At 33.3% G+C, this 14,640-nt stretch overlaps 1 protein-coding gene across 1 annotated transcript in view; it reads left to right on the forward strand.

Moving 5' to 3' along the window:
• The first annotated feature begins 216 nt into the window (after positions 1–216).
• Positions 217–14,640, forward strand: part of LOC145260607 (L-asparaginase-like) — a 170,751-nt gene continuing 156,327 nt past the window's right edge. Inside the window, exon 1 of the mRNA XM_080118902.1 lies at positions 217–1,050. Within this exon, the coding sequence (XP_079975028.1) occupies positions 921–1,050 (130 nt within the window). The 5' untranslated portion in view covers positions 217–920. The remainder of the gene's footprint in view (positions 1,051–14,640) is intronic.

The raw sequence follows: 14,640 nt of genomic DNA on the forward strand, positions 1-14,640 counted from the left end.
GTGCGTGCGTGCATGCTATTGCTTTTTATTGTTTTTTTTAGTTAGTTTTTTAGTTGGTTTTGCTTTTGTTTGTTTTTTTCTTTTTCAATTATATATATATATATATATATATATATATATATATTGAAAAAGGAAAAAAAAACAAACAAAAGCAAAACCAACTAAAAACTAACTAAAAAAAAACAATAAAAAGCAATAGCATGCACGCACGCACACATACAAACAATAAAAAGCAATAATACACACACACACACACACACACACAATCCATATCCATTGGTTCATTTTTGTCCGATGTTTTTCTTTGCAGTCTCTTAGGATAAAACTTTAAGAAGAAGAAGAAGAAGAAGAAGAAGAAGAAGAAGAAAAAAAAATGCTAGAGATCACAGCACGTGTGGTTTGACATTTGGAAGAAACGAGAAAATAAGTTAATCGATTAAAGTTATTCATTTCACCTACAACCCCCTCCCCACGTTTTTAATCGATATTTTGTCTGACTTGGGACAAGGAAGACTGTTTTTTTTTACTCGTTAAACGATAATTACTTATCTAACCTGATTCATTTCTAATAGATTTTATAAGCTATTATTGCGTTTAATTAAATCGAAATTTTAAGAAGGAGAAAAGAAGCCAATGTTGCGTTGGTAAATTTTCGTCTTTCGCGTTTGTCTTTTGCGCGGCCGCAACGTCGCAACGACGCGCACTTGGCCGCTATAGTTTTTTCCTCTATTGTTTTTAAACGTTATTGCACAAATCTGTCGGGAACAAGTCGGACGTGTTATGCCCCAAACTGGTTTGAATCGTTTCCTTTTTTGAAAAACTGATGCGAAATTCATGAAAAGAAAACTAAACAAAAATAACATAAAGAGAAAATACACGGAGAAAACAAAACAAAAACACGCCAGTGAAAAACGGCAAAAATGTCGATTTTAACCAGAAATGCGAGCAGCGCATCTCTGTCATCTATACGAGATGAAGTGACTTCAATAAATAAAGTGTTGGTGCTCTACACCGGTGGGACGATAGGGATGAAGAAAAATGATAAAGGAGGTAAGTCATTGTTTATTTTCATTATTCGCCTTTGAAATTCTTTAAAACATGTTTGAATGCTTCTACAGAATTTGAACCGAACTGTTTGTTTTTAATCATAACCCTAACCTAAGTTTTAGTTTTAAGTCAGTAACAGTCGGTTTCGTTAGGTTCGAATTCTGTAGAATCACCAAACTTTTAAATAATTTCAGTTTATAAAAACATTTAGATCCTTATGCAGAATACGGACCGTGACATTTTTTAGATATGATTTTCAAGTTAAATTCAATTTTTACAATATCCTTTGTTTATTAAATTGTTAGATGAAAGTACAGAAGAGTTACAAAACGTTCTCTCCTCCCCATGTTAAGAATAGATTTCTAAATGGTAGCGTTATTATTTCACATCGGTTCGTATTCTGCATAAGTACCAAGATTTATTTCATAAATGGAAATGATAGATTTGTCTTCTTGTTTTTGGAAATATTTAAAATTTGTGTTTTCAAAATTTTTCATTAAAGTAAGAAGACGAATTATTTAATAAGTTAAAAAAAAAAAAAACCCAAGTAATATTTTCAAATCTGTAAGCAGTGGAAACTTGCTACAATACATTGTATTGCAAATCGTTTTTGAATTTATAGAATGAATGAAAACGCGACACCATTAAAAAAAAGGGGGGGGGAACAATTAAATAAATTAAAATAATTTGTTTTAATTCGATATTTTTTAAACGTAAATTCAACTTTGAATTAACGGAATGTCGAGAAAAGATGCCAAAAGTCTGCGTTTGGTTTTCATTTTTTTTTTTTTTGCACGTGAACACAAAACAACTTCTAAATGCGGGATCGATCATTAATGCAAAATATATTTGCGCTCTCGTTCTGTTTTTGATAATACATTATTTTTTTAAAAAGTGAAACATCTTTTTATTTCTTCGTTAAATATTTATTATACATTATTCGTGGAACTACGTGAAATCGTGTATTTTCACTTAAAATAAAACAGGATGATATTATGCATCTAAATATAGATTATATTATTATCCGATCTTCAGCAGTTGAGAGAGAGAGAGAGAGAGAGAGAGAGAGAGAGAGAGAGAGAGAGAGAGAGAGAAAAGAAAAAGTTTGAAAGCTACGAAACCCTAAAAACATTCCTGTTTTTTGTTTTGTTTTTTTAATATCCGACTTAAAATAGAAAGTATTCACTTCATGGTTATCTTTACGATTAGTGTTTCCACTTCACTTCCGGTTGCTCTTTCGTTTTTATTTGATTTTTATGGTATCTTTTGTTTATTCAGTTGTTAGGTGAAAGTGTACAGAAGACGTAAACACACACATACACATACACACCCTCCCACCCTAAGAGAAAGTTCTTATTTACTCGCCTCCCACAGAGTTAGACACAAAGTCGGTTTTTAATATGGGAAAATCCAGCTCCCCCAAAAGGGGCACTCTGGATCGGAACAAAAATAAATAACTTCCCCATCTTTAAAATTCCGAAAATATTTTGTGGCAATTAATGAAATCAAACTTTTTTATAATCACAATTTTTTTGCTACTTATGCAGAATACGGACCGACCGTCTAATTTTTTTATTAGTATTTTCGAGTTAAATTCAATTTTTACGGCATCTTCTGTTTATCAAATTGTTCGATGAAAGTACAGAATAGTTAACAAAATCTCATCACATCACATCAGTACATCACTATGTTAAGAATGGGTTTCTAAATGATAACGTTATTTTTTCAGTAATTCTATATAAATAGTCTCTCTCTCTCTCTCCCTCTCTCTGTATGTATGTATGTATGACATACATACATACACAGAGAGAGAGAGAGAGAGAGAGGGGGGGGAGAGAGAGAGGGAGAGAGAGACATTGTATGTATATGTGAAACAACAAAACAGCACTTTATGTGGACTGGATCAGTGGATCACACACACACACACACACACACACACACACACACACACACACACATGGTTAATAATTGATAAATAAACAATTTAATTTCAGTTGTTAAAAAATTGCAACACACACACATATATGTGTGTATGTGAACACCCTGATATATATATATATATATATATATATATATATATATATATATATATATATATATATATATATATATATATAGTCATCCAGTCCACATACAGTTCGCTGTTTCACAGCTCATCCATCAGTGCGTTTAGACAGGCAACTTTATATATATATATATATATATATATATATATATATATATATATATATATATATATATATATATATATATATATATATATATATAAATTAACAAAAAACTATTGACAAATAATAAATTCAAATTGTTTTTTTTCTTTTAGAAATGATAAAAAAAAATTCCGCCTTGAGATGCGGTCGAAAATAATTTGGATTTTTTTTTCCTAATTAACACCGGTTCGCAATTTTCGTTTTAAAATACAGCTGTCATTTCTATTTTACCAAAATTAATATGGAAATTCGTTTCTTTTTTAGAATGTCGTAATACTTTCTTTTCTCTCGCGTAAAAAGCGTTCCTTTTCCGTATTACAAGTCATCAGGTACACGTGAATACTGGCATCCGGGCTGTGGCGGGCTGCCCACAAGAAGTAGGGTGTGACCTACCCCTGTGACCTTGAGCAGAATAAATATCCATTCACACTCACGCGGAATCTAGTGAAATCCTATGAAATTAAAAAGAAGTATTGATCCATTGAATGGAGGAAGAGGTGGACAATCACCGCGCCTTTAAAGAAAAGTAATGTGCTCGGTGTTTATATCAGCATAAGCACCTCAGCATGTTACCACCTCCCCCGTTTATTAATTTTTTTTTTTTTTTTTTTTTTATCTCCCGTAAGACTTCGAGGATTGTCTTTGTTCGTGTGCATAGTGTTTCAATATGAATGCTTCTGTAACTAAAAAAAGAAACTTTCTTTTCAACGATATCAGCGCATAAAACTTAACAAAGAAAAAACAGGATGATGAAATACAACTTTGGATTTGCCTGGATGTCGCGGACTGTCTCGCTCCTTTTCACGAAAACAAAATTGGACACAAGGTCATCATTTAATTCTGGTGCTACCAGATCAGGTTGTCTGAAGATATTGGCTTCCTGAGACGAAATGCACCTAACATTGATGCGTTTTGTTTTTCTACTTCTTTTTTGCAAAACTTTATTATGTTCTGCAAATCCAAAAACAAAAACAACAACCCACCTTTTCCTTCTTTTCTTTCTTCCCATTTCCTCTTTTTCTTTCTATCTCCCCAAATTCCTGACTGGTTTCACAACTTAAAATGTACGAAACATTAATACTCTGACCCTTTTCCCTCTCCCATTGCAAAACTCATTCATGTTCTGCAGGGTAGGGAACAAAAACGATAAAATCCACTATAAAAACAACCAAACCAAACACTAAAAATTAGCGATTGAAGATACAAAGAGCTTGTAGAATAAAAAACCTTCTACAAAATAACTGGATGCAACATGAATATTATTTCCAAAATAATTGGATTCGGCATTAAATAACCCAAAAAGGGTTGATATGCCGTAAAGCAACCAAACCAAACCAAACCAAACCAAACCAAACCAAACCAAACCATCATTTAATAGAAACTATGAATGGAGCAAAAACAGAAATTACTCCAATTCAGAAGAATCTCTCCTCTTCTTGGTGGAGAACAGAACAGATACTACATCTTGAATTATTCGGAAGGGGGGGATATTTACATAACACTCTCTGTTACCTCACCCCCCCCAAAAAAAAATGCGATTTTTCTTTTTCAGGCGATTACATGTAAACACCCTGATAAACTTGGCGGAAGGTTAAAAAAAAAAAACAAGATTAAAAAAAAAAAAAATTGGTTAACTGTGCCAAAAAATGAAATGATATGTCGAAATTATTATCATCACTTTCAATGAAGGTCACTTCGTCGTATCAAAACGTTACCAATTCAATGACAAAGAAAAGCAACAAAAAAAATAATGAGAAGAGAAAAGACTTAGTGGATAGAAACAAACAATTTTATTAAGGAAAGAAAAAAAACTTAGAACTTAAAGAAAAATTCACGAACTGTCTCCTGCTAAGATTTTGCTCTCAGCTACAAAGAAAGTTTTTGTGTGGTAACAATTACGAAAGATAGAAAGATAGACGAGTTGAGAAGGCTTTCTTTTTTTCTCTTTTGTGATATGAGATTTCAACCAGCGCAGGTTTTTTTTTTTTTAGAAAGGTCGAAATACTTTAACAAAGTCGGAAAGAGTTCGCTCCCTTTGGTCGGAATTTAAGCTTATATTTGGTAATGCCGTCCATTTTAAAACAAAAGTCCGCTCGTGTAAATCAGTTAAAATATCTGCAGATAAAGATAACTTATTATCTGAAAATAATGTTCCGAGAGTGTTCTTTCATAGCAAGGAATTTATTTCCTTATTTTTCTGAAGGAATAACTTGAAAAAAAAAATACACATAGTATAATAACGTTCTCTGATGAAGCAAAGAATCAGGTAAAAACATTTCAAGTTCCTGATGGGAGTCCAGTCAGGATAAAATATTCTTTTCATTTGACCTAGAAAACTGAAACTTGGGACGTATCCATTTTCTTCAGGCCTTAGAAGAAAATATCTAGTTACAGTGATAGACACTTCCACTGTATATTCAATATTCTTAGTGAGAATATTTCCCACATGTTTCTCCTCCCCTCTAGACTTGTAGTTCTCTGACATATTTAACTGTTTAAGTCCTCGACAGTTTTCTTGAATTTACTTGAAGTAGATTTCTCTCAGTAAGATGCAAGTTCACCAGGTAACTTAGACGAGTTCACTTCAACATTTTAACATTCTGTTTAAATGGATAGAAAATTGCACCTTAACACATTTTCAGTATCAAGCTCCAACTGTCAAGCTCAGCTTGAATTTTATCACAACAAGCAAAAATCAGTCGCATGACCAACAGCATCAGTAGCAGTAAAGTAAACTCAAGAAAAATAAAGCAGAGGGAAAAGACAGAATGAGAAGAAATATACTCCCCCCCCCCAATTTCTACACTCTCTTAACAAGAAAGAAAAAAAGAGAAAGAAAAGAAATCCTTCAACACCCTATTACCAAAGAAAATCAGGATCTCTGTCGCTTAAAGATCTAGCAGATCTTACAGGTGTACATGTGACATCGTCGACATCTACATTAATTCTCTCTTTTAAAGAATCACTAGTTTTATCATCAGAAGAAGGGAACTGATAAGAATGTGCAATGGAAAGTTCCAAAGGATACAGATGTCTCAAAGAATGCTTCTGTGAAACATCATCACTTTTCTTGATCATAGCGAATTAAATTATCAGTACCGGTAGTGAGTTTAAATTTTTGTTCAAGGGTTAAATGTTTTCCATTATTCTTACGTTATGTTGTAACGTTTTATTCATCTCAATCAGCAACAATTCCGTTTAAGGGTCCCGATTCGAACATGACCGTCAGCCAATATTTTACAAGAAAAGAAAATATTTTGTATGCGTGATATATAAACTGCGTCAATCGCTTTATTGCAGATTAGTAAAATATCAATATTTCAGTAAATATATGCCGCAAAAAATAAAAATTGTATAATCAAATGATTGCTTTAAAGATTAGTTATTTCCTAAAATTTTATTCAAATTCATGCGATATTCACAGTTATGACATTTTATCCTTTATCAAGGAATTTCTACTGCCCATCGCTTTATTGCAGGTCTCTTAAAATGTATTAAGGCAAAAAATACAATGTCTTATCATGAAAACTTTACTTTTTATTATATTTTTCTGTTAAAGAATATAATAAACAAAAGCACATCCCAGGTGCTTAGCCTCAAATAAATGAATTATTTATCGCCATATCCACCATTTTTTAAAAATAACTTTAAACAACCTTTTGTCCACTGAAGAAGTCAATTGTTTGATCTGAAAAGAAGTTATGTTTCTGGCGACATCAACTACTTTCCTCCACAGGACATCCTTTGAAGTAAATTGCTCTTCTCCCTCATAAACACCTCTTTTCAATATTGACCAGAGATGTTCAATGGGGTTAAGATCCGGCAAACACGGTGGCCATGAGGGTTTCTCCAAAGAAGCCCATAAATCCAAGGAAGACTGCAGTCGCCCTAGCAGAATGGGATGGTGCATTGTAATGCATAAAACTCATCTGAAAGCCACTTGACAATGGTAGGTCATCTAGCCATGGTTACATAATGTTTATCCAAAAATATGTACGCTTTGCTAGTAAGTTTTACGCCCTCTGCAACTCGGAATGGTCCAACCAACTTATCCCCAAAGATTCCTGCCCAAAACATGATGCTTCCACCTCCTTGTTGGCGATGAACTCTTTAAGGAGTTGGAGTTCCGTTCGAGTTCCAAACTGTGGTTCATCCATCCGGATCATCAAGAGTAGCACAGGTCTCATCTGTAAATAAAACACGTTGCAAATCTATTTTCATGTAATTCTGTTCCCAAGCCATTCGTTTTCCCCCATGTTGTTTGCTCAATGGAGGCCTTGGAATAGTTTTGATGTTCCTTGCCATCTCATTCAACACATTACATCGGGCCTGCCTGAATCTTGGAGCGATTCCAGCTCTTGCAAAAATGGAAGCACTGGTGCTGTTTGGGGTTCGGTTGACTTCCCTATAAATTTTCTGATTATCACTATGTGAAAGGTTTCTCTTGGTGCCGTTATCCTGTCTGGATTTGGTGTTGGGGTTGTTCACGAATGAAGCCAAAGTTCTTGGATCCCTTTCCAGCTCTATAGCATAATCTTTGATGAACAATCCTGTGAGTCCAGCAACAATCCTTTTCTTTTCAATAACCGTTAATCACCCCATTTTTAGCATTTTAAAAGATCTGCAATAAAGTGATGGACAACATAAATTACTTGATAATAAACAAAATGTCATAACTTCGTAAATATCGCATGGATTTGATTAAAATTTTGGGAAATAACTAATCTTGAAACAGTCATTTGATGATACAATTTTCATTTTTGTGTGACGTATATTTAGTGAAATATTGATATTTTACTAATCTGCAATAAAGCGATTGACGCAGTTTATATATATATATATATATATATATATATATATATGACGAGAGACAGTCAGACAGATAGAGAGAGGTGGGGAGAGGTCACTGGAAATCACATAACTTTCTCAATTTCCGCCAGAGATGACCTCTGATCTTTAAGACTTTTCCACTGAAAACAAAACTTCCCTTATGTAACACTTCTTTCTCCAGTTTTTTTTTTTCAAAATATTTTTATGAAAGGTATTTTCCACGCTCGTCTCTCATTTCATCATTCACATTTTTTTTTCTTCCATTCGTCACTCATCTATATCTATGAACAAGGCAAAAACAGAAATCCCCCATCTAACATTGCCTACATATCATCTACTGTATGATATGAAATCATTTCACAATTATTTTATTAATCATTTTAAAAGTTTTCACAAAAGTGAAAGAAATTCACTCTTTTCGTATTTGCTCATTCTGGGATGCCTGAAATCAATTGATCTTTTTTTTTCTTTGGCTCGTGATCGCTCTTTGTTTATTTAGATTCTCGTTTTTGCTGCATATCTACTCATTTCTTGCAGACTATTTTGCTTGCTGATGACACCACTCTCTCTATAACAGGCACGAGGGGAAAACAAATGAACACATATCTAAGGAAATGGTAGAAATACTAGAGAATGACTTCCAATCTGTAGTGGGATGGGGACAAAAATGGATGGTCACATTCAATGCTGCCATGACTAAGCTTGTTTCCTCAAATAATTACAAGAAACCTTAACTACCACCAATAGAAATGGCCAAGAACACATTACCCGAAAGTACTTGCTTTAAATTCCTCGGTTTAACGTTTACAGGGAACATGAACTGGAATAGATACATTGAGAACATTGCCAAGGCTGCTGCGAAGAAGGTGGGCTCTCTCTACCATGCTAGAAAGCTACTTATGCCTGAAAGTATCCTGTACCATAAGGCCACCATTCGCCCATGGAGTACTGTTGTCGTATTTGGGCTGGTGCATCTGCTACTTGTCGCTCACCCCTAGACAGGATTCAAAAGAGAGTTGCCAATGTGATAGGTCCTGAACTGTCAAGCTTCAGCCTCTGTCCCATTGACGAAAATGTTGCATCCCTCTGCCTGTTCTACAAGTACTTTAATGATGACTGCTCTGACGAACTACAAGCACTTATACCCCCTAGATGTGAATACCCCCGACAAACCTGACAAGCAGTTAATTCCCACCACTACACAGTAGAGATCCCTAGGTGTAAGAAAGCCTTTTATTTTAATAGTTTCTTCCCCAGAACTGCTAGACTTTGGAACTCTCTTCCGGGATTCTGCTTTCTCAGCTGTACTGACATGCAGAAGTTCAAGTGTAATGTGAACAGACATCTTGCTACTCTTCTTCCTTCATAATACTCCTGCATATATATATTACTGCTTACTGCATATGCTAAAATCATTCACGCACTTCACTGCCATCATCATTGTTGTGAATCTAGATTGGTTTTAACTCGCTTGCGACTGTTTCAGTTTTAACAGGATTTATTTAACACAAAAACAGAAAACAGGTTGACGTTGTATGCGTATGAGAGATAATTCACCCGTCTCACAACATCAGCCGTCATGGCTCTCGCTATGTAACAATATGGACACAACAGCCAATTTGGAAATTTAAATATGTCAGATTTGCATTGAATTTACCCCATCATTAGACATCAATTAGGCAAGATTCCCTGCATTTCAATTTTTTTTCTTAAGATCTCTTAAGCTTAAGCCTTAAAATTTAAATATTTTCTAAAATCAAAATCATGTAATGGATTTTGATAAAAATTAGAATAAGAATTTTAGTCATAAGGTTTAGTATCATATGTATATTTTTATTTGCGTAAGGAGACATGAAATTCTTCTGGAAATTAATTTTACCTATTCCGGGACAGGTATTTTTCTCGCATTCCCCTCTCTCTCTCCCCCTCTCCCTCTCTCTCTCTCTCTATATATATATATATATATATATATATATATATATATATATATATATATCTGTCTATCTATCTATCTCTCTCTCTCTATATATATATATATATCTTTCTTTCTCTCTCTCTCACTCTCTCTTTCTCTCTCCCTCTCTCTCTCTCTCTCTCTCTCTCTCTCTATATATATATATATATATATATATATATATATATGATTACTTCATTTAATTACATAAATTAATATACAAAGATATAATCTTATGCATAAATTTTTCAGTATTTACTTGAACAGTACTCAATATGTAGGAAGAGCTAGGTAGTAAGTTGTGAAAATATATATGGCAATTAAGCTACACAGAATATTCCGCGTGTGTCAGGTTTATACAAAAAGTTGTGGCTATCACGCATTTTCATATACGCACATGCTATTGAATTTTCTAATTAGCCAGTGTAAACAAATGGAGCTTAGGCGTTTGGACAATGTTCGAACATTTTTAATTCACATACCCATCTTAGCAGCAGCCGAATAGTGTAACGGTTAGAAACACCAACTGTCGCCTTGACGGTCGAGTTTCAAACCCAAGGTCGTTGCTAGTCTAGCCGCACGGATGAGCTGTAACACAGCGATACATTACTGTATGTGGATGACTATAAATGCTCCCTAACTTGGGTTGAGCATATTGGGAAGTGATAAACAAATTGCAACGAGCATATTAAGCGATGCTATTTTGTGTAAACAAATGGAGCTTAGCCATCTCGAAAATGTTTGAACATTATTAATTCGCATACCCGTTTTAGCAGCAGCCGAATAGCATAATAGTTAGGAGCGCCGACTGTCGCCTTGACGGTCGAGTTCCAAATCTGGCTTAAGGTAGTTGGTAATCTAGCTGCACTGATGAGCTGTGCTACAGCGAAACATTGCTGTATGCGGATGACTATATATATATATATATTAGGAGGTATATTTGGTAAAAAACAGAAAGAAAGTGGTCAATACATGAGTAGAACTAAATATGTTTTTATTTTTCAGTTTCGGGGATTTTTGCTTAAATTATTACAAATTGTTTGGATAGACAGGACAATAAAAAAACCTGTCATCAGACAATTCAAGCTAAAAACCCTATATATATTTACATATATACAGTGGCGTAGCAAGGGGGGGCGGTCCGCCTCAGGCGGCACGTGCCAGGGGTCGGCATTTTTTAGAGGGTAAAAAAATAAATAAAAATAAATGAAAGATAACAAAAAATCTGAAATTTTATGCCGAAAAGGTTGTAAAACATCGGGACTTTTAGAAAAATCGGAATCAGAAAAATGTGTCCCTATTTTATGAGCGCCACACGTCAGGGGCGGCATTTTGATAGATTAAAAATAGAAAATAGAAAAAATAAATAAAAGCTAACAACAAATCGGGATTTTTTACCAAAAATGTTGTAAAAATCAGAACTTTTGGAGGTATCGGAATCAGAAAAATGTGTCCCTATTTTACGAGCAGCCCATATCAGGGGATGGCATTTTGAGAGGTTAAAAATAGAAAATAGAAAAATAAATAACAATAAATAAAAGCTAACAAAATATCTTAAATTTTATACCGAAAAGTTTTTAAAAAATTGGAACTTTTGGATGTATCGGAATCAGAAAAATGTGTCCCTATTTTACGAGTGGCCCTTGCCAGGGGGCGGCATTTTGAGGGCGTAAAAATAGAAAAAATAAGTAAAAATAAATAAAAGCTAAAAAGATTTTTAATTTTTTTTTACCGAAAATGTTGCAAAAGAATCGGAACTTTTGGAAGTATCGGAATCAGAAAAAATTATCTTTATTTTACGAGCGGCACATGTCAGGGACAGAATTTTGAAAGGGTAAAAATATAAAATAGAAAAATAAATAAAGATAAATAAAAGCTTACAAAAAAATTGAAATTTTTTTACTGAAAAGGTTGTAAAAAATCGGAACTTTTGGAGGTATCAGAATCAGAAAAAATTATCTTTATTTTACTAGCGGCACATGTCAGGGGCAGAATTTTGAAAGGGTAAAAATATAAAATAGAAAAATAAATAAAAATAAATAAAAATAAATAAAAAATAAATAATAAATAAATAAAAATAAATAAAAATAAATAAAAAATAAATAAAAATGAATAAAAATAAATAAAAAATAAATAAAAATAAATAAGAATAAATAAAAGCTTACAAAAAAATTGAAATTTTTTTACTGAAAAGGTTGTAAATAAATCGAAACTTTTGGAGGTATCGGAATCGGAAAAATGCGTCTCTATTTTACGAGCAGCATATGTCAGAGGATAAAAATGGAAAATACAAAAATAAATAAATAAATAAAAGTTAACAAAAATCTGAAATTTTATACCGAAAATGTTGTAAATAATTGGAACTTTTGGAGGTATCGGAATCGGAAAAATATCTCCCTTATTTACGATTCCAAAACCGATCGTTTTTAATTTTTAATTTAATTTTTCATTATTAATACTAATGATAAATATTTATTGTTTTTAAATTATCATTAAAACTAAAATGATAATAACATCAAAATACGATGTAAATTTATTTTATTTGTAAAACAAAGTTTTTAAAAAAAGGTTGCATAAATTCTCTAGGTAACCTTTCAAAGAAAGCAGTTGATTTACATGTTCCAAATACTGTAGAAAAATTAAACGAAACATTTTTGTCAAGAAAAATACTTTCAAACATCACTGATAATTAAATGATACAACGGAAAATTAGCAACAGAAAATTACGTACTTTTGGAATTGTAGAAACATTAAGCAAGTACTGAATAAAATCCACTGTAAACAGATTTCATGATCGTCATATCAGGGGATATAATTTTAAATGGGAACTAAGCGCTACACCTCAAATATTATTTAAGTGGCTTTCTATTTGATAGTTTAAATACTGCTAAATTTCTGTTAAGTTTCAAACAATCACGGAGTAATTGATTTTTTTCAAACTATTAACAAAATTTTATAATCACTGACGTATTTATGATTAAACCGAAATTTATTATGATTAATTAATTCTGATAATAGGATTTTAATTATTTTTATTTATTTTTATTTTTTTACATCGAAGTCACCACTTATCAAAGCCTGGGGGCCACTTGGGGATAAAGGTTATTGCATGTACAGTAATCAATGGGAGACTATTGTAGTAATCGTTAATAATGGACATCTGATAAAGTGTCTTACTTAAGGGGGCGGTTCATCAGGAATTTGTTTATGTTGGACTTGAAGACATCCAAGTTGTAGTCAGGTGGGAAACAGGCAAACAGAAGAGAGTTCCACAGGCGTGCACTTCTAAGAAAGAAGCTTTGTTCATGGAATCTACGTTTTGATTTAGGCACAGATAAAGAGTGGGGAAAATTACTGACAGTGGTTTCAGCTGGACGGGTGTTTTTTGGGGGTTGCTTTACAATACAGAAAGATTCGAAAAAATGGTAAAAAAAAAAATCAAATCTACAACAAATAAATGTTCCCATTGGCTATAAAAGTTACTTTGCAACCTACTTGAATCATTTATTGGTGTTTTAAAGTAGTTTTAAACGCTCTTTATTTCATATCAAATATTAACTTTTTAAGAGTGGTAAGAATTCAAAAAGGTGAAACATGTCCCCCTCCCCCTTCGTCTTCGTGAGGTAGGCGTGAAGAGCTTCGTTTTCAGATTTGTTTTCGCGCACATGTTTGAAAACTGAACCGCTCAAAAATATCAAATAAAATGCTCAACAGAATGGAAAAGTGATCAAAAACATATATAACATTTAAAATAGAAAATAAAATGAAAGACTTTTTCGCTGTAAGTTTCTTGTTTTTAGTGGGGGGGGGAGTAGTGACGATCTCTCTCTCTCTCTCTCTCTCTCTCTCTACGTATATATATTTAGGGTTAGGTATCTCAGAAAAATGATTTTATGGGGGGGGGATATCGCATCTTTTGTGGTATTAGTTCAGAACAACACAAGAAGGTGCTTATGCAGAGAAATGCCGTGCTATTTTAAAAAATAGAATTAAAAAAATTTCTTCAGAATATTTTCGTGAATTTTCACAGAAGGTACCGTAATGAAGAGAATGAAGGAGAGTGGTGCGGCATTCCGTAAAAAGCGAAAAACAAAAGAAGAAGAATCCAAAAAGAATAAAGGCACGATGTTGAAGTTCACGGAAAAGACTTCTATGGCCGAAATGGCTGAAACGAAAGTCGAAAATCATGCTGAAACTGAAGATGAAGTTGATATTACTAACGTTACTTCAGAAGTCGACATTAACATTGTTGATACATCAAAAACTGTCAATGATGATGATGCACCTGAAGTTGAAGAATTTGAAAGGCAATCATGGCGCAAAAACATACACTGCAACCGATTTTACATATGTTAGTTTATAGCCAGTTGAGATTAATCGTAAAATTCTCACTATGCTTGTTCGGCAGGATCTGCCGCTGTGCAGCACCTTGATCATGAATTCAAGGAAGTAGTCCGACCAGGAAAAAAGCAAAAGGCGACGTTAGAAAGCTAAGTAAAAAATGGTTCCATCGGGATTTGTGCAACCGTGAGAACATGAATGATGATCCTTATTTTGTTTCTGCTGCAGTTTTAAACTGAACTGTCGTGTTTTTCTGCT

Source organism: Euprymna scolopes, chromosome 36 (assembly GCF_053919585.1).
Source record: "Euprymna scolopes isolate OS-2025 chromosome 36, ASM5391958v1, whole genome shotgun sequence".
Lineage (NCBI taxonomy): Eukaryota > Metazoa > Mollusca > Cephalopoda > Sepiida > Sepiolidae > Euprymna > Euprymna scolopes.